At 46.8% G+C, this 23,831-nt stretch overlaps 1 protein-coding gene across 1 annotated transcript; it reads right to left on the bottom strand.

Annotated features, from left to right (window-relative positions):
• Positions 1-1,604: 1,604 nt before the first annotated feature.
• On the bottom strand, positions 1,605-20,483 carry LOC143785503 (uncharacterized). The gene is made up of 20 exons (XM_077274411.1): positions 20,303-20,483; positions 19,678-19,836; positions 16,809-16,932; positions 16,643-16,736; positions 16,294-16,444; positions 16,032-16,209; positions 15,113-15,238; positions 14,505-14,567; positions 14,013-14,135; positions 13,473-13,628; positions 11,926-11,979; positions 11,615-11,832; positions 11,249-11,325; positions 10,008-10,118; positions 9,811-9,891; positions 6,466-6,576; positions 5,076-5,197; positions 4,855-4,977; positions 4,449-4,491; positions 1,605-3,366 (listed from the first exon to the last, which is right to left on the bottom strand). Exons 1-20 carry the CDS (start codon positions 20,373-20,375, stop codon positions 3,277-3,279), a joined length of 2,277 nt encoding a protein of 758 aa, XP_077130526.1. The 5' UTR covers positions 20,376-20,483; the 3' UTR covers positions 1,605-3,276.
• Positions 20,484-23,831: the final 3,348 nt, after the last annotated feature.

Genomic DNA, 23,831 nt, shown 5'->3' with positions numbered 1-23,831 from the left:
CGGGAACACCCCACAAGACCTGCCGTATACCAGGAACACCCCACAAGACCTGCCGTATACCGGGAACACCCCCACAAGACCTGCCGTAAACCTGGAACAAACCACAAGGCCTGCCGTATACCGGGAACACCCCACAAGACCTGCCGTATACCAGGAACACCCCACAAGACCTGCCATATACCGGGGACACCCCACAAGACCTGCCCTATACCGGGGACACCCCACAAAACCTGCCGTATACCGTGAACACCCCACAAGACCCGCCACATACCGGGAACAAACCACAAGACCCGCCGTATACCGGGAACACCTCACAAGACCCGCCATATACCGGGAACAAACCACAAGACCCTCCGTATACCGGGAACACCCCACAAGACCTCCCGTATACCGGGAACACCCCACAAGACCTGCCGTATACCGGGAACACCCCCACAAGACCTGCGGTAAACCGGGAACAAACCACAAGACCCGCCGTATACCGGGAACACCCCACAAGACCTGCCCTATACCGGGGACACCCCACAAGACCTGCCGTATACTAGGAACACCCCACAAGACCTGCCATATACCGGGAACAACCCACAAGACCCGCCATATACCGGGAACACCTCACAAGACCTGCTGTATACTGGGAACACCCCACAAGACCTGCCGTATACTGGGGACACCCCACAAGACCTGCCGTATACCGGGAACACCCCACAAGACCTGCCGTATACCAGGAACACCCCACAAGACCTGCCGTATACCGGGAACACACCACAAGACCTGCCGTATACCGGGAACACCCCACAAGACCTACTGTATACCGGGAACACCCCACAAGACCTGCCGTATACCAGGAACACCCCACAAGACCTGCCGTATACCGGGAACACCCCACAAGACCTGCCGTATACCGGGAACACCTCACAAGACCTGCCGTATACCGGGAACACCTCACAAGACCTGCCGTATACCGGGAACACCTCACAAGACCTGCCGTATACCGGGAACACCTCACAAGACCTGCCGTATACCGGGAACACACAAGACCTGCCGTATACCGGGAACACCCCACAAGACCTACTGTATACCGGGAACACCCCACAAGATCTGCCGTATACTGGGAACACCCCACAAGACCTGCCGTATACCGGGAACACCTCACAAGACCTGCCGTATACCGGGAACACCCCACAAGACCTACTGTATACCGGGAACACCCCACAAGATCTGCCGTATACCGGGAACACCCCACAAGACCTGCCGTATACCGGGAACACCCCACAAGACCTGCCGTATACCGGGAACACCTCACAAGACCTGCCGTATACCGGGAACACCTCACAAGACCTGCCGTATACCGGGAACACCTCACAAGACCTGCCGTATACCGGGAACACACCACAAGACCTGCCGTATACCGGGAACACCCCACAAGACCCACTGTATACCGGGAACACCCCACAAGACCTGGCTATTTGGAGACGCTCTGCTCCAGTTGTCTGGACATCGCTAATTGCCCCTGCTCAGTGGCCCATTTCCTACACACCCCCTATAAGCAGTGACTGATCACACACGTCGCCCCTGACAAGCTCCATCGTTACCACATAATCAGGTTTTCTTTAAACTCAGCTTTATTTATACAGATATAAACATACACAATATATAATAGATATACACAATAAAAGACAATGGGAAAACTGACACCGTGGAACGACAAGAACATGGTGGGAGAATACAGACACCTGACGCTGCCGAGGGAAAATCTGCCGGTCTGTGTCTGGCAGCTGCGATCTCGCCTACAGCTCATGTCTTCTTTTCTGGTTACATCTTTGTACTCCAGTCACATCCAGAGCTGCATGCAAAATTGATGCTTTTCTTCTAGACCCAATCTCGGACATACAAGTGCCCGTGTATGATGTGGACACCTTGGGAGTAAACCCTAAAATACAGTCGCTGAACCAGCAGCAAATGTGAGGTCAGAAGTACAAAAAAAAAAGTATAAAACAATTTTTTATGCAACTTTGGCTGTGATTAGAGAAGTGAACAAAGCACCAAAACGTACAAGTATACTGTGCATTGATATCAAAAGTGAAGTGACCCCAGTGTAACGTGCCCCACTGCGGTTCTCCCGGCCATTGTCGGCCATGGCCAGTTCTATCGGGGTATGAGGACGACTTCTCGTGTCGCAGATGGTGGCGGAGGCGACTGACACCGCTGAGGTCTCTTTAGTAGAAATGGTCTCCGATGATCGTTGTACTAATGACCCTCGGGGTCTCCTGCTGACCGTCTCTTGTGATGCGACGTCCTCCGGGGTCGACCAAGAAGAGGCCGCAGTCATAAAGGGGAGCTCTGACCAAGGCCGATCCCTCCGCAGAGGGATGGTCACATCCCTTTAACTTCACACCTATGAGGATGGAGACGGATATTGGGGCGAGGAGAGCAAAAAGTAGTTACCAAGTGCTAAGAGGGAGTGCCAGAAAAAGGAGACGGTAATATTCCCCTGACCGGTGTGCGCGTCCCTGGGTAATTCGACCTCCGGACAATGAATTAATTTTTTCAACATGCCACATGGGTGTGTAGCGACACGCTCTGATTGGACTGACTGGTGGTACACGCCCTTTTGACAAGAAGAAAGTTAACACCCAGTTGTCAATGCAGTTCTATCGGAGGAGAAAAAAAGTTTTGCAGGACTCTTGTCACTAGTCCATGGCCGCCGAACCAGAGCCCAGTAAACCTCCTCCTGCCAGAAGTGAAGCCGCCGCCGGTGAGTAGTAGGAGGTTCATAGCGGTCTGGTCTGGCGGCCGCGGGACAGAATCCTACCAGTCCAGGAGGAGTTAGAGAACGATTACAGAGGGGGCCGGGGTGATCCTCATTAATAGGTCATACAGAGCGGAGAAGCAATGATGGAAGTCATTCGGGAGGAGAGATCACGTCGTGCAATATCAGACAACATGGCAGTAATAAAAAATGTATAAAATACTAAAAAGAGCAAGAGCTTAATGCGGACACCACCTGCCGCCCGTGACGGAGTGCCAGCTCCCGCGCCTGCCAGAGACACACTCACACAAATGAGTGTTACCGAGACTTATGAGATCAGCCTCTGATTATGGATCGCACACATCTAGCATCCATGATGGACCTCGGCGTGAGAATGAGACGGCAGCGACTAGGGGGAGAAGGAAGGACAAAACGCCACCGACCAATAAATGTGCAAACATCAGGCGACATTTTACTGTAGAGCTGCAGAGACCCCCTCCATCTCCACAGGGGGCGCCGGCGGGATGTTAGGATCTGGTTATCAACCTCCCGATATTTGCAGTCAGCCTCTTCTGTTCTCCTTGGCTGATGCTATAACTGTGTGAGAAGGGGAGAACCTGTGAGGAGAACAGAGTCAGTGTAAAGCAGAGGGGAGAACACTGGGTGAAGAGATATTCCACTACGCGATATGTTCAGGGGTAAATGTATCTGTATTAGACTGTCCGTTATATAAAGGAAACGCACAAACATTAAAGTCATCCTGTATTATACTCCAGAGCTGCGCTCACTATTCTGCTGGTGCAGTCACTGTGTACATACATTACATTACTGATCCTGAGTTACATCCTGTATTATACCCCAGAGCTGCACTCGCTATTCTGCTGGTGCAGTCACTGTGTACATACATTACATTACTGATCCTGTGTTACCTCCTGTATTATACCCCAGAGCTGCACTCACTATTCTGCTGGTGCAGTCACTGTATACATACATTACATTACTGATCCTGAGTTACATCCTGTATTATACTCCAGAGCTGCACTCACTATTCTGCTGGTGCAGTCACTGTGTACATACATTACATTACTGATCCTGAGTTACATCCTGTATTATACTCCAGAGCTGCACTCACTATTCTGCTGGTGCAGTCACTGTGTACATACATTACTGATCCTGAGTTACATCCTGTATTATACTCCAGAGCTGCACTCACTATTCTGCTGGTGCACTCATTGTGTACATACATTACATTACTGATCCTGTGTTACCTCCTGTATTATACCCCAGAGCTGCACTCACTATTCTGCTGGTGCAGTCACTGTATACATACATTACATTACTGATCCTGAGTTACATCCTGTATTATACTCCAGAGCTGCACTCACTATTCTGCTGGTGCAGTCACTGTGTACATACATTACTGATCCTGAGTTACATCCTGTATTATACTCCAGAGCTGCACTCACTATTCTGCTGGTGCAGTCACTGTGTACATACATTACATTACTGATCCTGAGTTACATCCTGTATTATACTCCAGAGCTGCACTCACTATTCTGCTGGTGCAGTCACTGTGTACATACATTACTGATCCTGAGTTACATCCTGTATTATACTCCAGAGCTGCACTCACTGTCCCTATGACAGTCCTATCTAATACATCAGCGCCCCCTGCTGGATCAGTATGTTATTTCCTTACCTTCATCTCCAGGCAGTTGCCCAGAGTTCCTGACCAAGGAATACTGAAATGATAAGAAATATCGATTACATTCAGTTGCCGCTGTTCTTCCGCTCAGTCCCCCCCTTCCCATATAAACACCTCTCACTAAATCTTTTAAAAGCATAGTGTGAGTGCCCCCTAGAGGCAGCTCGTGGTATCATAGTGTGCCCTTACGAGGAGCTGAGAATATTACCCCCAATTCTACCTCTTAGCCCTTTTACTTCTTTTCGGTGTTCTCTGCTGTCAACAATTGATGATCCGCTCCTAATGCCTATGTGAAAATTCTCCTTTTCCTTCCCCTGACCGTCCCTTTAAGGCCTCGCAATGGCGGCACTTTGTGGCTGCTCACCTTTATATTTAGCATAGAGGTAAGTGAAGGACTTACTGCGCCATGTTCTTCAAGACGAAATCTATGAAACAAAATCCGACCGATCGCACGCCCTCGCTGTGGTGTAGAAGAAACACGGGCACAAGGTGCGACACGTAATTAGGTCCCCGGTTGATTAATCTGAGACAAATGGAAGAGGAAGATGTTCAGGACATAAAAAGAAAAAAAAAAAAACACAAAACCCTAGATAACTAATAATGGAATAATGGTGGACTTACAGCTCTAATATCCGCTGCTCCTCCTCGTGCAGCTCCCTGTTCACACAGGACACAAACTGCCACAGCAGGTCCGACATTGAGCTGATCCCCTCGATCAGGAGCGACAGCGCCCAGTGGTTCAGCTGCAAAGAACCCAGAAGCCAACGTTTAGCCATCAGTTCACACACACAGTGACCACACAAGATAAAGCCGCCCCCATGTGTCCAGATTCAACTAGTTCCCGACAAGGAACATTTTCCAATTTTTAATTTAGTTTTTATGTTTTATTCATGTCACACCCACCATAAGATCATAAAAGACTTTTAGGGACCATTTCGACAATATATATATTTTTTTCCCCTAATCCGGTCTATTAGCCCCAGTTTCAGGGTAAATTCTGACTCCTGGCTGCAAACAAATGTGACTGATGGGGGATTTTTTTAGCAGATTTTTTAATAGTTTTTTTTCACAATCATGATATGGGCGTCTTTATTAATCATGTTTGAATATTCAATAAACCACGGTATAACTTTTCTGGCGACTGGTGAGCGCATTGTTTAGTTTGGCCTTCTCTGCTATTGCCGTAGCCCCCTATTCTTCTGCTATTGCCGTAGCCCTCTATTCTCATTCTTCTGGGTTATGCATATAGGTTTCTTTTGTTAATTCCAGTCTAACATGTCAAGGAAAATGCCCCAATTCTCATGCTCTGTAACTTGTCAACCGTTCTTTATAAGTGGGTGGTTCCTCTATCAATTTGGCCAGCACTATAGGTACTGGAACTCCCTTTCCAGCATGACCCTGCCATTTTCTAATAGCACTGAACAGAAAACCCACCTTCTCTCTTATGCCTGACAATATCAGCCCGTCACCACTTACTGTAACGAGACCCCCCACTTCCTGTAATGAAACAAAAGCCCCTCCCACTTCCTGCAACATGATAAAAGCCCCACCCCACTTCCTGTAATGCAGCAAAGCTCCGCCCCCAGAAGTTACACAGATGGGAAGCACCTAGCAGACTGCAGTTTGAAGAGTATTTGGGGATCTGAAAAACAAATTGTGGGCAAAAAAAAAACATACTTTATAATTTTGCTAGTCATTGCAGTGGCCACCAGATGAGACAAACTGAAATGACAGATCATTTAAATGGATTTCAACGCCAGATATCACTTTTTTATTTGGGAGCCGCCCTCCGTTTTAGCACCCAGCTGCAATCTTCTGCTGTAGACGTGATCGGTCTCCCAGGTTTCCTTACACAATGGAAGCCTTAGTCTCTGCTTCGGGTGCATGGGACTGCTAGAGAGATGTCCCCTGGAAATGGGCTCAGGCGGCAGGTTACAGGGGACGCGGCTCCGGTGATAGCGGCTCCTTGTCCTGCTTATTTCACAGCTGCTAATAAAGGTGCGATCCTTACCCCAAATGCTGCAATCAGCTCCAGCATGCCTTTCAGTGGTGGCATGGTGGCCATCAGGAACCGGACGACTGCTTGAACGATGAGGATCAGCTCCGCCGTGTTGTGAAACACCTGTAATTGGAGGGGGGAAAACAAAAAAAAGGTATTGCTACTAGAAGTGCTGAAAAATACACTGGACACATAGTACTTATGGGTAGGGTGTTTGTTATCCCTCTCAGGAGGGACTTTTCACAGGTCACATACACAGCAGCTAGAAGATCATTATGGGAAATAAATAATAAAGTGGGAAAAAAGGAAAAGCAACACTCAAGAATGACTACTTGGTATCATTGCATGCGTAAAAAAAACAACAAAAAAAAAACAACGGGTGAAAACAAAAATGCACTGCCAGAATTGTGTTTTGGTTTTGTTTTTTTGTCGCTCACCACACCACCCTAAAATAAATTGAAAAAATTAAGCTATAAAATTGTACGTAACTTAGGTAAATTGGTGTCATTAAAACCACAGCTCTCTACGCAACAAACTCTCACAACGCCACCGCCGTCATAACAAAAAAAATTGTACGGGTCTTGGAAAATGGAGACACAAACTATTATATTGCAAAGAAATAAAAAAAACAAAGATAATGAAATCATACTAATCTATATACAGTATGTATATTTCTCCTATGCCTCATTGGGGGACACAGACCGCGGGTGTATGCTGCTGCCACTAGGAGGCGACACTAAGTGATACAAAGAAAGCTCGCTCCTCTCCTGCAGTATACACCCTCCTGCTGGCTCTCAGCTCCTCCCCTGCAGTATACACCCTCCTGCTGGCTCTCAGCTCCTCCCCTGCAGTATACACCCTCCTGCTGGCTCTCGGCTCCTCCCCTGCAGTATACACCCTCCTGCTGCCTCTCGGCTCCTCCCCTGCAGTATACACCCTCCTGCTGCCTCTCGGCTCCTCCCCTGCAGTATACACCCTCCTGCTGGCTCTCGGCTCCTCCCCTGCAGTATACACCCTCCTGCTGGCTCTCAGCTCCTCCCCTGCAGTATACACCCTCCGGCTGGCTCCCAGTTCCTCCCCTGCAGTATACACCCTCCTGCTGGCTCTCAGCTCCTCCCCTGCAGTATACACCCTCCTGCTGGCTCTCAGCTCCTCCCCTGCAGTATACACCCTCCTGCTGGCTCTCAGCTCCTCCCCTGCAGTATACACCCTCCTGCTGGCCCTCAGCTCCTCCCCTGCAGTATACACCCTCCTGCTGGCTCTCAGCTCCTCCCCTGCAGTATACACCCTCCTGCTGGCTCTCAGCTCCTCCCCTGCAGTATACTCCCTCCTGCTGGCTCTCAGCTCCTCCCCTGCAGTATACACCCTCCTGCTGGCTCTCAGATCCTCCCCTGCAGTATACACCCTCCTGCTGGCTCTCGGCTCCTCCCCTGCAGTATACACCTTCCTGCTGGCCCTCAGCTCCTCCCCTGCAGTATATACCCTCCTGCTGGCTCTCAGCTCCTCCCCTGCAGTATACACCCTCCTGCTGGCTCTCAGCTCCTCCCCTGCAGTATACACCCTCCTGCTGGCTCTCAGCTCCTCCCCTGCAGTATACACCCTCCTGCTGGCTCTCAGCTCCTCCCCTGCAGTATACACCCTCCTGCTGGCCCTCAGCTCCTCCCCTGCAGTATACACCCTCCTGCTGGCTCTCGGCTCCTCCCCTGCAGTATACACCCTCCTGCTGGCTCTCGGCTCCTCCCCTGCAGTATACACCTTCCTGCTGGCCCTCAGCTCCTCCCCTGCAGTATACACCCTCCTGCTGGCTCTCAGCTCCTCCCCTGCAGTATACACCCTCCTGCTGGCTCTCAGCTCCTCCCCTGCAGTATACACCCTCCTGCTGGCCCTCAGCTCCTCCCCTGCAGTATACACCCTCCTGCTGGCTCTCAGCTCCTCCCCTGCAGTATACACCCTCCTGGTGGCTCTCAGCTCCTCCCCTGCAGTATACACCCTCCTGCTGGCTCTCAGATCCTCCCCTGCAGTATACACCCTCCTGCTGGCTCTCAGCTCCTCCCCTGCAGTATACACCCTCCTGCTGGCTCTCAGCTCCTCCCCTGCAGTATACACCCTCCTGCTGGCTCTCAGCTAACCAGTACATGCTTAGTGTCTGTAGGAGGCACTTGGGTCTGGTTCAGACCCCAACATTTTTATTTTATTTTTTACTTTTCTGTAAATTTTTATTTTTTAATTAACGGAGTGAAGGGGGCGACAGATCCTTTCAAGGTTCCGATCTCCCCCGAACCATCAACAGGCGAGTATACCTCCCTGTACCCTCTCCTGCGACGTGGGAAGCCTGAGCTCACTTCAGGGGCGACGGTTCCTTCACGGTTCCGATCTCCCCACACCAGCAGCAGGCGACCACATGGAGTGTCGCCTCCATGTATCCTCTCCTGGAGCCAGGCCTAATGCTGGACAGGACTGAACTCCGTGGATGTACAGAGGCCCCTCTCTATGGCGTCCAAGCAGCCCCCACTGTCCCACCACTGTGAAAGCGGATGGCACAAGGAGGCGGACGGTTCCTCTCCACCTCCCTAACAAAGGGATGATGGATTGAGGTTTATCCCTGCACCGTCCACGCTGCAATACCCGACCTGCAGCAGAACAATACAGTGCGCACGCTTTCATCAGCGCTGAAACCCACATCCACAGCGGCTCCATGCCGGCTCTGGTGGTTACCCCTGGTGGTCCGCAGAATGGGTAAGAATTTGGCAAGGATAGGTGGCACTTAGTGCATTTTACCTCGTGATTTCAACGTTGTGACGTATGATACATAGTCTAATACTAACTTATTCCTTGTGAAATACTTCTTATCCGTTCTGTGACATGCACTGTTGGCACTTTACTTGAGATGCGGACTTGTCCAGAGGTGGCCCCGGTCTTTTCAGTGTTGCTCCTTAGTTTCCCTTACTGGTTTAATGTGTCATTTATTATTATATCTGATGTCTTTGTATATGATAATTTTGGTGTAATAAAATTTGTACTGTTACTTTTTTACAAAAATCTGGGACGTGTACTCCTGTTTTTTCTCTCGGATATTTATCTATCCTAGTGGCAGCAGCATACACCCACGGTCTGTGTCCCCCAATGAATGGCTCGGAGAAAAAGATTTTACGGTGAGTACACAAAAATCCCTATTTTTTCTTTATAATATAATAGATGAGAATAATAAAAGCTAAGGCTTTAAAATTACTTTTACATTTATTTAGCAATCACAAAACAAAGCAAAAAATGGTGCATTACAGACATGGTGAGGAGACAGGGCAGCCGTCAGGATCCCTTTAAGTTGTTGATAAAATAAGAAAAAGAACGTGGGCCTACCTTGTGAAATGGCTGTGGGAGAAATACGTTGGGCACCCTCTGTAGCTCGTCCAAGATGGAACATGACGAGCTCATCACTTTCTAGAGAAGAGAGACAGCGCTACTGACAGTGCGGTTCCTACAGACGGATCACGCTGGGAGGGTCTCGGGTGGGACGTGCGGGGTGACGTCTGGGGGGCTTACTCACTAGGACTTACCTGCAGGAACACTTTGTCGGGCTCATATAGACATAGAGGCATGACTCTTCCTTCTTTAGACAGCATTTCACTCATGCACCACATCCTGACCAGACTGCTCCAACACTTGGACTAAAACGGAAAGAATATATAGAAATAAGAGAAGCTTCGGCCATTGTCGCCCCCTTAGTACTGCACAGACCATTTTATTTATTTTCTAATGAAAGGACAGTGCTTTTTCCATCAGCAAAGGATGAGCGTAATGAAGGTGCCATTACAGACATGAAGCAGCTGGCAGGTCAGTGCATAGTGCCAAGTTTTCTCCATCACGCACAGGCGCCTTGTACTCCTCCCCTGCATGCAGCGCAGATATAGCCCGCTCTTTGCAATCACTAGATTTACGTTCATTTCTCCCATACAGATAATGTGAAGAGACAGTTACAGCCATGACCTATGAGAATCTGGCAGTACGATCCTCACCTGTCATTTTTTTCAAGCTTGCAAAATCTACGAGTTTTTACACCAGAAACTGAATCAGGAAATGCTCTTTTTTTGGAGGAGGTTTTTTATTCCTTAAGTGGTTTTGAAGAAATTTTGGAAGAGTTTTTCTGTTTTTTTTTTCATGCAGCCTATTGCTTGGACTGCCTGGTTTGGAAAGATTTCTTTCAGGAACTACTTCAAAGAAACAACAAACTTTTTTTTCCAAAACCTCTTCTGCTATGTGCACACAACTTTTTTTTGGGGAGTGGAAATTGCAAGAGGGCGATTCATCAAAGCTGTTTTCAACAGATTTCTGTCAAGGAAACCTTGGAAAACTTTTTTTTTGTGTAAAGCGAGATTAAGAAGAAAAAGTGACTTCTGGTGTTTTGATGCCATTGATGGTGAGTGTCGGCGTTCACTACGGAACTGATCATACTCCACCGGTGGTCTCTAAATAGATTAGGAGCGTCTTGGGTGGGCCCAATTAGGAGCGTCTTGGGTGGGGGTGGGCCCGCGCCCGCCCACCCACCCACGTTTTATCCATAAGTTTTATCCACCCACCCAAGGTTTATGATTTGCATGAGGATTTGGAGTCTCCTCTTGGTTTCTGCAAAAAAACCCCTGTGTGCTTATATATAAGGAAGAAAAAAAAATTTTCCAAGAAATTTTAAGGAGGATTTTGCTTACAAAACCTCTGTGGGCGCAGCCCTTTAGACCTATGTGCAGGCGTCTTTGCACCAGGCATCACCTCTATTTGCTGCTGGACGGGATTATAAACTCACCTCGCGAAATAGGTTGTTGTTACAGAAGAGTATATGGAGTGCTGTCCGGATCAAAAGCCCCCTCTTCAATGGCGAACCTGGCAAAATACAAAAGGTCGGGCACCGGTGCCACCAGTAACACGGATACAAGTGACGGCATCACAAATAATCCTACATAGACAAGGAGCGGCATTTGTCCCAAAGGTCTAACCTGAACTACAACAAATCGCTGCTCCGTTTTCATTTTTCCAGAGAACTATTTCTGTTTCCATGACTTTTGGTGTATATGTAGCCATTGGCTCCCAATCTCTGCTGTCCATGGCAAGGTGTCGGACACGACTGGAGGACTGAGTTTGTGCGACAGCCTCGCCAACGATAATCACTCACCGCTCTGAGGGCCCCACACGTCCGTCCACTCAGCCTCGTTTCCTGGGGGGCAACTCCTTAACCGCAGCATGGCCATGTGAAGCTCGAAGAGGGCAGGAGTAAAGTACTTGCAGATGTTTCCCTGCGTCCCCCTGGGCACAATCAGTGAATAGGCGGCATTCGAGAAGTCTCCGTATTTGCAAATATAAAAACACAACTTCTTCCTCAGGTTGACAAGGCTGCAATATACAGGGGAGAGTTTCTATAAAAGCACAATATATACCGATGATGCCACAAAAAACAAAAATCTCTGACGTGAGGGTGAGACTTACCCGGCCGACTCCGGGCATTGCACGGCGTTCAGGTAGCGCACCAGCTGTCTGTAACTAGAGGACAGAGACGGAGGACATTTATCAGGGATGTAACTGTCTGTACACACTGTGCTGTGTGAGGCTTCATGGCTGCTGGGAGGGAGATATGATCCGACATAGGAAAAAAAACCCTTAGAAGAATAACGTGGAGGCATTCCCACCAGAGCTTATCTTCTGAGCTCCGCAGGAGGATTTTCTTGACCTCTCTTCTCTTTTGCTACACTTTTTTGTGTGCGGCTTTCCTTGTTTCAATACAACCTGTGCTGCAGCCCAATCCATCGATGTTCTCGGAAGGGTGACAAGAGGTCCGGTCCTCCCAACCTCCGCAGTCCAGGCAGCTCTCATTTAAGCTTGAGCCTTTCTGGCAAACCCTAAGGCCGCACGACCTTCCAGGACTGCATGATGGTCCATTCGAATCACTTCTTCGGGAGATCTGGACGTCTCCTGTGGACGATGCATTGCGTCTGGTGGTGGCACCTCTGTGTTAAGAGAGCAAATTTGCCTCTTGGCCCTCAATCAGGTTTCTTGCTTCATCTTCTCCAAAGGCTCAACCTCGCGCGCTCACCTTCTTTGGAGCTATCTGCTATCATCAGCTATAAGGTGTCATTGGTTTTGTTCCATTTGGAGGGATGCTAACGCAACCTGAACAGTTTCTAAAAAGCACGGCTTGGTCAGACCGATCTTGGACTTGAAGACACTTGACTGATTTGTGCAATTCTGGGGGGTTTTCTATTGGATTCCAGTGGTCAGTAGATGCATCAATGGACACAATCCCACTTACCATGCCCATCACCGAGTCCCATCTGCTTTTTCTTTGCTGTCGATTCTCTTCATTTCCAGTTCGTCGTGCTCCCTCTCAGCATAGCGACAGTTCCCAGGGTGTCCCCCACTGTGCACCACGTCGCTGTCCACTTGACAGTCACAGGATAAGTAGTTATTTCCATCCATTGGGACGTCCCATGGTTCTGCGTCCCTCCCAATGGATTTCATGTACTCACCATAGAATCCCTTTTCATTGAATACATCGGGCGCCCACCCTATTCCCGCTTTCCTTCTCCCGGGGTTAGTTCTGGTTACTTGTTTTTCTTCCTTAGGATCAGGTCACGTTGGTTCCTCATTGTTTTCTGTTATAGATTTTTGGCTTGCTGACCTGCCTGCCGGTTTGGAACCAGTGTCCGAGGAGAGGCTGTAGCCCATCAGGTGGACGCATTGTTTTTTTTAATTTTTTTTAACCTAGTGTCGAGCCTCCTATTGTCAGTATACACACGGTCCTGTGTCCTTCAATGTGTTCAACGAGAAAGGGATTTTACGGTAAGTACAAAAATCCGATTTTCTTCAATGCTTCTAGTCACCTGACCATGGCCTCCAAACGGCGCAGATGTGGCTGCACAGAAATCTAGAGAAGTTTGTGCTGCAGTCACAAGGCTACTAGTATGTGAGCCATCAATGCAAAAAAACAAACAAAAAAACCCACAAAACTAAAAACCTTGGGCAACTTTAGCACAAACCTTTTGTCGTTCTCCAGCCTCATCACCCTGGACTGGACCACAGTCAGCGCTTCCCACAAACACTCCTTTTTGCCTTTGCTTGTTCGGACCCCGGTTAGGTTCTGTCCGGCCAGTACGGAGGTTAGTAAACAGTTGTCCCATCTCATGACGTTCAGGCTGGTGGAGAAGACACAAAGCCATAAATGAGGATGAATTACTCTACATACAAAGCTAGCTTAGCCGGGGCCATACGAAATCACACTAGTACTCTGGTAACGTTTCCCCTCGGTACTAGAAATTCTAGATAATTACTTCCTACAGCGAAGTTTCTCAGGTCCGCTCACATCCAAGGGCAACGCCGATGGCATCGACAGATAGCGGCCGGGATGTGTGCAGCTGAATGTACCCACATGTTGCAAGCAGCACAAAGCTGTGCCACCAAAACACCCATGAATTTTTTTTTCTTTTTTTTAAGCCCACAACATACTACTACTATCGTACTGGAAACCCACAAGTGGGTGCGGAGTAAACAGTGTCTGGGGCGCACACACATGGTCTTACCTGGATGTGAAGGAGTAGAAGTGCGGAGGAAGTCTTAAACGCTGAAAGAAGCCAACAAATTTGTCATAAAGAGTCTTCGGATATTCCTTCAAAACCAGCAGCCTTTGTAGAGTGGTCATTATTCTGCAAGAAAAGGAGGCAGCTTCCATTCAGACTATTAGTGAACATATCGATATCATTGTACGTCTGTAGGAGCCGCGGGGTCGGGGTGAAAAGATAAAGGGGTTACTCCCATCTTCATAAATGGATAGTGTCAGATAGCTCTTGTACATATCCATCCATTAAGATGGGAATAATCCTTTAAATTGCAGGAAACCAACCCATCAAACACTGACTGCCTCTCCATGTACGTATAACTTAGAGGGGTCGTCCATAATAATGATATTGATGACCTATCCTGCGGATAAGTAATCAGCATTAGATCGGTGTTGGACAGATGCCTGGCACCACCACTGGTGACGTTCCGACCCAATACGCTCTCATACTTCTTACCTTGTCATCAGGTTGACGGACGAATCTTTAATATTTGCAAGTGGATCTTTCAAGGTAAATGGGCTAAAAAAAACAGGAATAAAAATATTCCATTAATGGTCAGTATGACGCCCCAACAACAAAACACGAAAGGACATGTTAGTCTGACACAAAGGGAGGTAAACTGGAGATTTTGCTTCATCCTCTAATCCCTTTTGACACCACAGATTACATGGAAGCGACTTTGTCCCACCACAAGTCCTTAGTCCCACAGTGATATATGGGGAGAATTATATGGATTTGTGCACCTAAAAATCAGTTCTCTTCCCCATCAAGTTTTAGAATTCACCTTAAAAGGGGGAAAAAAAAAAAGACTGGTGGCGAGACATCCATGAAGAAATCACTGAGCATATGCAGTGATCATAATCCTTCCATTTTTCATGAGAAATAAAAAAGAAGGATCTGAAATACTGAGCAGTTCTACCAGATCTTACACAAAACATGGTCACAAGCCGTGAATATCGGCGCCCACTGGAGCTTCCCAGTCACATCCACCTCAGACTACGACGGTCTCGCTGCTCCTCTGCAGAGGACAGGTCTCCCACACACTTTCACAGTCCAACACTTACTTAGGTAGCACCTTATGAATGATTAGCTCTTTGGCCGTGCCAAGCAGCATGACGGCCGCAGCCTTGGGCTTCTCCTCATCTATGTGGTTTAAAAAATCCGTCACCGTCTTATGGACTTGAGTGTAACTGCAAAGAAAGCAAGACACAGACAGACGAGTCAGCGGGGACCTCAAGAACATAAAACCGGCACGAGAGGAACTGCTGATCGTATGGTTTTGCTGCAAAGAACAAGGTACCCGGCATTTATATTCTTTACATCCGCCTCTCTCCTGACATGTTTCAAGAAGAGTCAGGAGACTCCTGTATACTTATATCTGGTGTTGAGGTGATGAGCCTTTTTTCGCAGGACTTTCCTAAATTCATATATAAAGTATATACATCAGCGAGCTAAACCCTACAGCCCTAGGGACAAAGCACTACAAGAAACGAGGGCTGGGCTGGCTGGTCACCTCAATCCAATGTGATTATATATTACTTCTCCCCATCCTGGGTCAGCCCAATAGTCATCTGGGCGGCATCTCTCTCCTGACTCCTCCATAGACAGGAACGCTCGCTCTGCACTCCTGTATTCTCTACTAACGAGCCATTGCGGACTCCTCAAGCCCCACAAAATCTCACCCAAAAATGAAAGGATAGTCAGTCCAAAATCTCTCAATTCTGGATCTTTATCTCCCCCACATTGTCTGTCAGAAGGTAAAAAAAAAACGGGAGGCAGGAGACCCTGTACACAGACTGCTGTCTGAGCCCATGGGGGCCAGCGGCCGACAGTCTTATGTGTATGGGGGGCCTTAATACCGAACGCCTTGATCAGGCTGTATTTTATCATTCCCTAAGATTGAGAAGCAAAAAACCTGCCGACAGATTCCCCTTCCCCTCACTAATGTTGCAAGTAATGAAACAGAAGTGTAGCAGTAATTACTTGAAAAACTTGACCAGCGTGTGATTCAGGGCGCACATGTTACATTTGTGGTTCACAGCCTTCCCCTTATGGCATGAGCAGAGGCAGCGCTCCACCGTGTCACGCTTCAGCAATGAGCCCTTTAAGTATTCTTGGTACACGGGCCATAAATCCAGCAAGAAGCAATGAAGTTTGTTTCCTAGGAAGAGAAAAATGGAAAACTGAGTATCTGCCCCAAACAGTGAATGCGCAGCGACCGACGAGAAGCTTGATGTTTCCTCACCGCCCTCCTTAAGCTCTGTGTCTATCTCCGTAAGGTCGAGGTTGAACACAGTCAGCACCCCGACCAGGGCGACGTCTCGCTGCTGCTTCCAGTATTGGCTCTTGTTGTGGGCATTGCAGTGGCAATATTCTGGAGCTGTCCAGTGTAAACACTAAAGGGGGAAGAAAGGGGTGAACAAAATGTAAGAGAGAAGAACAGATCACAGGAGGTTTCAGGACCCCCATTTATATCTATTAGGTTGGGACAGTTCGTGTGCATGCCCTCCTTTATAAGATGTTACTTAATCAGGGCTGTCCACCATCTCAGGATCACAAAGAGACGGCGTAGCCCGCTGCCATTTCCTACTTGCCTCGGAGGCAGGCTTGTCACACAGGTAGCAGTAGCACTCGGCACAGAAGCTGGCGTTCTTCTCTATGGGGATCTGAGTCTCTTCCTCAAAACGGCTGAAAGGGACAGAAAACAGTTAAAGGCGGCAGTGAGTGGATCACACTGAGCTCCAGCCGGCTCCTCCTTACGTAAAGGGGTGCATTGAGCAGTCGTATCTGGCGTGGGGCATCACGTGCGCCTTCCTGCTGAAGGTTATGGCCAGTTCTTCATCCAACACCTCCAACGTTTTCTTCTCTTGTAAAATTGAATCTTCTGTGAAAAAAAAAATAAAAAAAAATAAGTGACTGCAGACCTGTTTGTCCTTACATTGCCTGACCTGTGAGGCGTCTCTGGTGCCGGTGGGTGCACGACCACAAGTATCCGATGATCACGCGTCCACTGGACGTGCACAGAAATATGCAAATCACATACCTGCTCCCGACACCGGGGAATCCTCACAAAGCACATAATGTGAGCACTGACAAACATGCCGTCACATACAGTGACTACAGATGCGTAGCCCGAGGCCGGACAACCCCTGTAAACCCTTAGCAGCCATATCAATCCATCAGCATCCCAGATGTGGACAGAGGGGGGTTAAAAAAGATTCATTATAACATTTTATTCATTATCACATTTTTGTCTTATTTTTTATTTATTTGAGCCTTTAAATCTATTTTATGTGATCGCTTTATTTTTTTCTGTTCACCATTGTGGGTGAGGTTTTTTCTAAATGTTTTTGGCTGATTCATCAGTTGGAGTGATTTTTTTTTACTCTACATCTGGAATATTTGCAAACATTTCGGGGATCGTACAACTTTTTTTTTGCTCTAACCAAAAAAACAATTTTTTTTTATTTTGAGCAAAATTTAGGCACCTGTATACGCTGTTTTGAAAAAGCTTGAATAAAAAAACAGCAACAAATACAAGAGAACAAAAGAAAAAAGGGTGTATAATGATAACATTCCCAGAAATGATGAATTAGGAGTTTTCTGATCCCAGCCATGAGAGCGAGGGTCTGTGTAGTATAGAGCTGAAAGGGGGCGAAGGCTGTGATCTCTAACCTAAGACGCTATAGCGGCTTTTTTTTGTGTGGAAGAAGTTGTGCTTTTGAACGACACCATTGATTTTACCAGAGTGTACTAGAAAACGGGGAAACAAAATTCCGAGTGTGGTGAAATTGCAAAAAAAAGTACAATCCCACACTTGTGTTTTGTTTTTATTTTATTTACCATGTTCACTATATCATAAAACTGACTTAATAATATCCAGGCCAGGACTCAAACATGTATAGTTTGTGTAATAAAAAAAAAAAAAAGACAAAATTTGTATTTTCCGAGACCCGCAGTGTCTCCATTTTTCGGGATTTAGGGCTGGGTGAAAGATATTTTGCGCCCCTATCATTTTCAGGTCGATATGATGTTTTGATCGCATTTTATTGCAATGTTGCAGCAACAACAACAAAAAATTAAATTTTGGAGTTTTAATCTTCTCTTATTACGCCGTTTACTGGATTCTTTTTATATTTTGATAGATCGGGCGTTTCTAAACGCAGCAATACCAAATTAACAAATGTATGTTTTATTGTTGTGAAGAAACCAGATTGTATCTTAATTTCCCAGACTACCATGTTTTGCAAAAACAAAAGAACTGGCTTTTTATCTGTATATTGGCTTGTGAATTTGGGTGTTTATGTCTGGTGGGTCAGGAATACAGACTTGCCAAATGATATACTATCTAACAAGCTGTGTAGGTCTGTAATGGTGACTGTACATTGAGTGTGTTGGGCTTTGTTTATTGATGTGTGCTTATATGCTAATAGTGCTACTTAATCCCATCACCATCGTTTGCCTTATCTTGATGTTGGACTGGGAGTGGCTTACATGCCTTGGGCATAGAAAGACTCAGAGATCACATCCAGGGAGTCTGAAGTAACACAGAGCTAGGAGCCAGACATTCTGCAAACCACCCAACAGACAAGAGAAAGGACTGCAGCCAATTCATCATGGCTCCATCACGAGGGACACTGATCTAGGATTCTATAGGAAACAACCTAGGGGTTTTCGGCTCCGGTTGGAAGGACACAGATCTGATCCAGTGACCATCTCTGCACCATGGATCTGTTTGGAGAAAGCCAGGGTTGGGACCCGCTGGTCGCCTGGTTCCATGGAGATGGTCAGATAAGCCAGGTGGTGACTCTCGTGTCAACTGGCTTTGGACCTTGTATGGACTCTATGGACAGTTCTTGGTCATCTCCCTATGCTTGTCGTTACCCCTTCTCTGTGCGTTCATCCACAGATGGAGTAGCGACCCTGGGAGCTCTGACATCGTGTCATACTGGAAATACGTGGAGACGCAGTGATATTTTATATGCGCCCATGTACCCAAACATTTCCAGCCATGGTGAGATTGTTCTGTTTGCTATTGTGTGTTGTGGTTCAATAAAGTATTGCCGCACTGTTTTACCTTAACCCTGTGTTGTCTGTGTAGTGTATTGCCCACTGGGAGATAGAGCGAGCGTTCAGTGGTATGAGCCGTGGTCCATGTAGTCTTGCTGAAGACAGCCGAGCCAGTGGACGAGAGCACCCACTGACCCCGTTTCTCCGTAACAATTGTTAACTGTGCGAAAGGCAGGTGATACGAACTTGTGGGGTTTTTTTTTTTAACTTTATTTAATAGTCGCCTTAGGAGACTTGAAGCTGCGATCATCCGATCCCCTGTGCTTTACATAGCAAACATCCATGAATGCTGGTCAGAGGAGATTCACAATGACAGGCAGAGGGGTCTTCTGCGGACCCCCGGCTGTCATGACAACCCATTGGCGCCCTGTGACACGGACGCCGATGGGGCGGGAACCATGACGCGCCTGCGGACGGAGCATGTACAATACTGTTTTCAGTGATTGACAGCCGCGGATGGATCACAGATTTATCAATCACAAATCAAAGCCGGGGAGACGGGCGATGTGTAAATTACGTCTCCGTCCCCCAAGGAGCAGGCGGACCCCCGAGCCCTCACCGCCGGCGTCTTCTATCAGCAGCACCGAGTTCCCCAGCCCCAGGGACACTTCTCCCTCGTCGTCGCTGATCACGATGACGCTCCTCTCCTCCGGGACGGCCGCCTCCAGCGACGCGGTGTCATCACAGCGGCCCTCCCCTCCGGATCTCATGGCGACGGCTGCAAAACACAGAAACGACACAGGACGTCCGACCATCTGTAAAGTTACTGGTCGCACTACAACTCCCAGCAGGCCCACCAGCGCACACCCTGCTCCAAACGATAACAATCGGGCCGGGTTACTATCACGTCGGCCTCACATCCTTTCTACGGTGATTTCCACACGCTGGGCATGCAGGTACTTGTAGTACGCCAGCACCAAACCAATGGGGAGATATAAAATGACCCTAGACTATAAAAGTAGGCGGCCCACACAGTAAACTGACAGTTATGGACGTGAGGTGACGGCCTATCATTATGGCACCCAGAAAGAAGGCTTCTGAGCAGAACTACAACCGCCAGCAGGCTGTTTACTGTGATTTATAGCGTTTCACTGGCAGGTGTAATAATGCCGGTGCGGTGCCGGCTCCTCACCTCCCGGGGGCCCCGGAACTCCCTGTCCCGCTCACATCACTTTCCCTCTTACCTTTCAGCTGAAATTTCGCGGCCCGCCGCTTTTCCGGTTCCGGGCTGTGACGCACTTCCGGCTGCAACGCCATGGCAACAGATGCCTGCGCAGCAGGGATGGAAGATGCTGAGGGGAGTGAGCGCCCCCTGGTGTGCGCGCAGTGCAATGACACCCAGTGGTGACCGGAGCCACAACTCCCAGCATTGTCGGCTAGAGAGTCTGTGGGGGGTTATGGGCCCAGTGAGGGGCCAGACACAGACGCCTTATCATTAACCCTTTTCTTTCTCCATCTTTGTAGTAACCATCCGAGGGCTCATTTATTGGGGGGCGAGAGATCATCCTGAACGACGACATTTTACCATAAAACGTAAACAAAACAAAAAATAACAAATATAGAAAAATAAAAAATAAAACAAAAATCCGCCATTGTGTTTTTTGGTCTCATTTTAACGACGTTCATCAATCGGTAAAAATAATCTGCCGGTCAGGACGGTGACGGCGATCCCTCACTGCTGGAGGGTTTTTATTATTGTCTTAGTGGCTCAAAAAAAAATGTAACTCCGTAACAAAAAAAAAAATATATATATATTTCTAGAAAAAATAATCCTGGGGTTTGTGTCGCCAGTTTCTAACATTTTCTATTTTTTCATCTATGGAGCTGTGGGAGGGCTTTTATTTTATTTTTTATTTTTTTTTTGCGCGCCAAGATGTAGTTTGGGGAACATAAAGGTTTTTTTGTGTCAGGTGAAATGAGTGAAAAACATTTATTTATTTTTTTTCAGTGTTTACGGTGAGAAATAAATAATTTAATCATGATTATGATCAACTTAATATAATTAATACAATAGTATAATATATCATAATAATATTCGGTAATATAATATAGAAATATAATAATATAATTAAAAATATAGTATACTATATAATAATATAATTGATAACATATAATAATATAACACTATAATAATAATAGTAATAATATAAGTAATACTATAGTATACTATAGAACAATATAATAATATAATTATAGAAAAATAATAATAAAATATAATAAATAATAAAATATAATATAATAATAATAATAAAATTAACAATATAGTATAATATATACTAATATATAACAATCTCATAATGATAATATAATATCTAATTGTAAATAATTATTATTATGTATTCGGTAAATATAATAATTTAATTGTGCAGATACCTATTTTTTTTGCTTTTCATTTCTTTACCAGATTCAGATTTATCAAATATATATATATATGTCCACTTCTTCTTTATTATTCTCCTTTTTTTCGTTTCTATAGGGGATTTGAACCTGCGATCGTTTGATCACTTGCTCTATAGAATACGATACTTTATTTGGTGACATTTGCGGTCTCTTAAGCTCAGCCTGTGTCCGGGCTTCGCAGGAATACCAAGATGGCGGCGATGGGGCCTTCACCTGGCTCTGATCGCTGCTGGTAGAGGCCGGTGCGGGCGGTATAACCCAGATGGGGTTCATATCCTGAAATACTCCTGTGCTGCAGCGTGTTCTGCTCCTCAGATTGCTAACACTAATATGCAGAATCAGCTAAAAAAAGAGAGTAAAAAAATTATCTAACACCTGAAACGTATGGACTGTGGATATCACATCCAGGGCCCTCGACGGCTGTCACCCTGCTTTCCCAGGCTCCTGACTATCCTGTATCCGGAGCTCGTGGTCTCTTACATCACCCATGTGGTATGGTAACCAGAGCCGCTCTACGTCTCCACTTTCATCTGTCGGACTCATTTGCCGGTCTAAGATGCCGCCGTCTGTCACCAACATGCTGCGGATTCTTCCATCGTCCTGGGGAATATGGGTGCAGGGCTGAGAGCGGCGCAGGCCGGGTCGTGGACAAACGTGGGCACCGGGGCTACAGAGGAGTGCCAGGAGCTGCAGCTGTCGCGGGGGGGAGACTTGGGGCACATTGTCAGCTGTTCTGACTTGTAAATCATTTCTCCGCGGCCCCATTATGTGACACATCGCAGCTTGTTATGAAAACCGATGGTGATTGTTGGCACGACTGACCGCTATGTGACCCTCGCCGGTCACTGATCATGGCGGGTCTCTGAGGGGGAAACCGTTAGCATGACAGATGTGGTCAAATCAAAACAAAGTCTCACCCCACCGGGGCAGAACATCGCAAAGGCGTAGTGTGGGTTACCAGAACATGGGCCGAGCCAAGTATTGTGCCCCTAACCCTGTAATAATGACCCGAGTACCAATATAATCTGAGGTGCCTCCTTAAGGCAAATAATGAACCTTAAGGGTCCCATTAATATAATGCACCTTGAGGGTCCCAGTAATACAAATAATGCCCCTGATGACTCTGTTAAAACAAATCCGCGGCCTCCAATCTTCAGGACAATTACGCAATTGACTGACGAGTGATAGACGAGGCCACGGCTGCTTTCACTACTTCTAGGCCAGTTATTGGGGAACTCACATTGAACGTATAGTATATACACCTCCGATTACAACGCATGCAATATATAAATATATATACTCCAGTACACTGCCAAGCCCCGCAAGAACCCAAGAAAGCTAGCTGCCACCACCAATTGTTTCCACAGGCTGACTGGTGGTGATTGAAATTAAAATCCATAAGACATCTCCAGAGAGAGGACGTATCACCCGCACATGGAACATGTAAAACTATTTATAACTAGGGAAGTGAGAGAGAACAACCTAACACTCCTGCAGTGACCAGGTAATTACAGCAGGGAGATTTGCAGGGAAAAAGACACCAAGTCTGAGATTCGACTACACAGAGACGGGGAAGTACGCTTCCAAACAAAAGAGCTTCCTCTGATCAAAGAATCTTTGTAGACCTTTTTTTAGCCAGTGGTCAGTGATGAATATTGGGGTCTTCATAGATCCAACATTTATGGGAGATATAGTTGCGCTGTCGCAGCGAAGAGGCGTACATAACGCATTCACTCACATAACTATAAGGCTGGCAGAACTTAATATTGGCCCGTAGGATGATGCTATCCAGGCCATGTTTGATCTCTATAGACAGATAAAATTGCAATAAGACACATGATGACAATATCTACCACCTGGGACCTCCAGAAGGCGAAGATATCCCCAAAGATAGGAATCTCATAAAATCTAACAGACCTAGCAAATCCCACAACCAGCCCCAATGAGCTCACCAAGGGGAGGTATGAGGGCGTAACCTTGATCTGATAAAAAGCAGTATTTGGTGTCTGTCATTTGTCATTCTGTAAGACATACAGGTCCTTCTCAAAAAATTAGCATATAGTGTTAAATTTCATTATTTACCATAATGTAATGATTACAATTAAACTTTCATATATTATAGATTCATTATCCACCAACTGAAATTTGTCAGGTCTTTTATTGTTTTAATACTGATGATTTTGGCATACAACTCCTGAAAACCCAAAAAACCTGTCTCAATAAATTAGCATATCAAGAAAAGGTTCTCTAAACGACCTATTACCCTAATCTTCTGAATCAACTAATTAACTCTAAACACATGCAAAAGATACC

The sequence above is a fragment of the Ranitomeya variabilis genome, chromosome 7, assembly GCF_051348905.1.
Source record: "Ranitomeya variabilis isolate aRanVar5 chromosome 7, aRanVar5.hap1, whole genome shotgun sequence".
NCBI lineage: Eukaryota > Metazoa > Chordata > Amphibia > Anura > Dendrobatidae > Ranitomeya > Ranitomeya variabilis.
The sequence above is the reverse complement of the archived record's forward strand: the minus strand, read 5'-3'. Positions and strand labels throughout refer to the sequence as shown.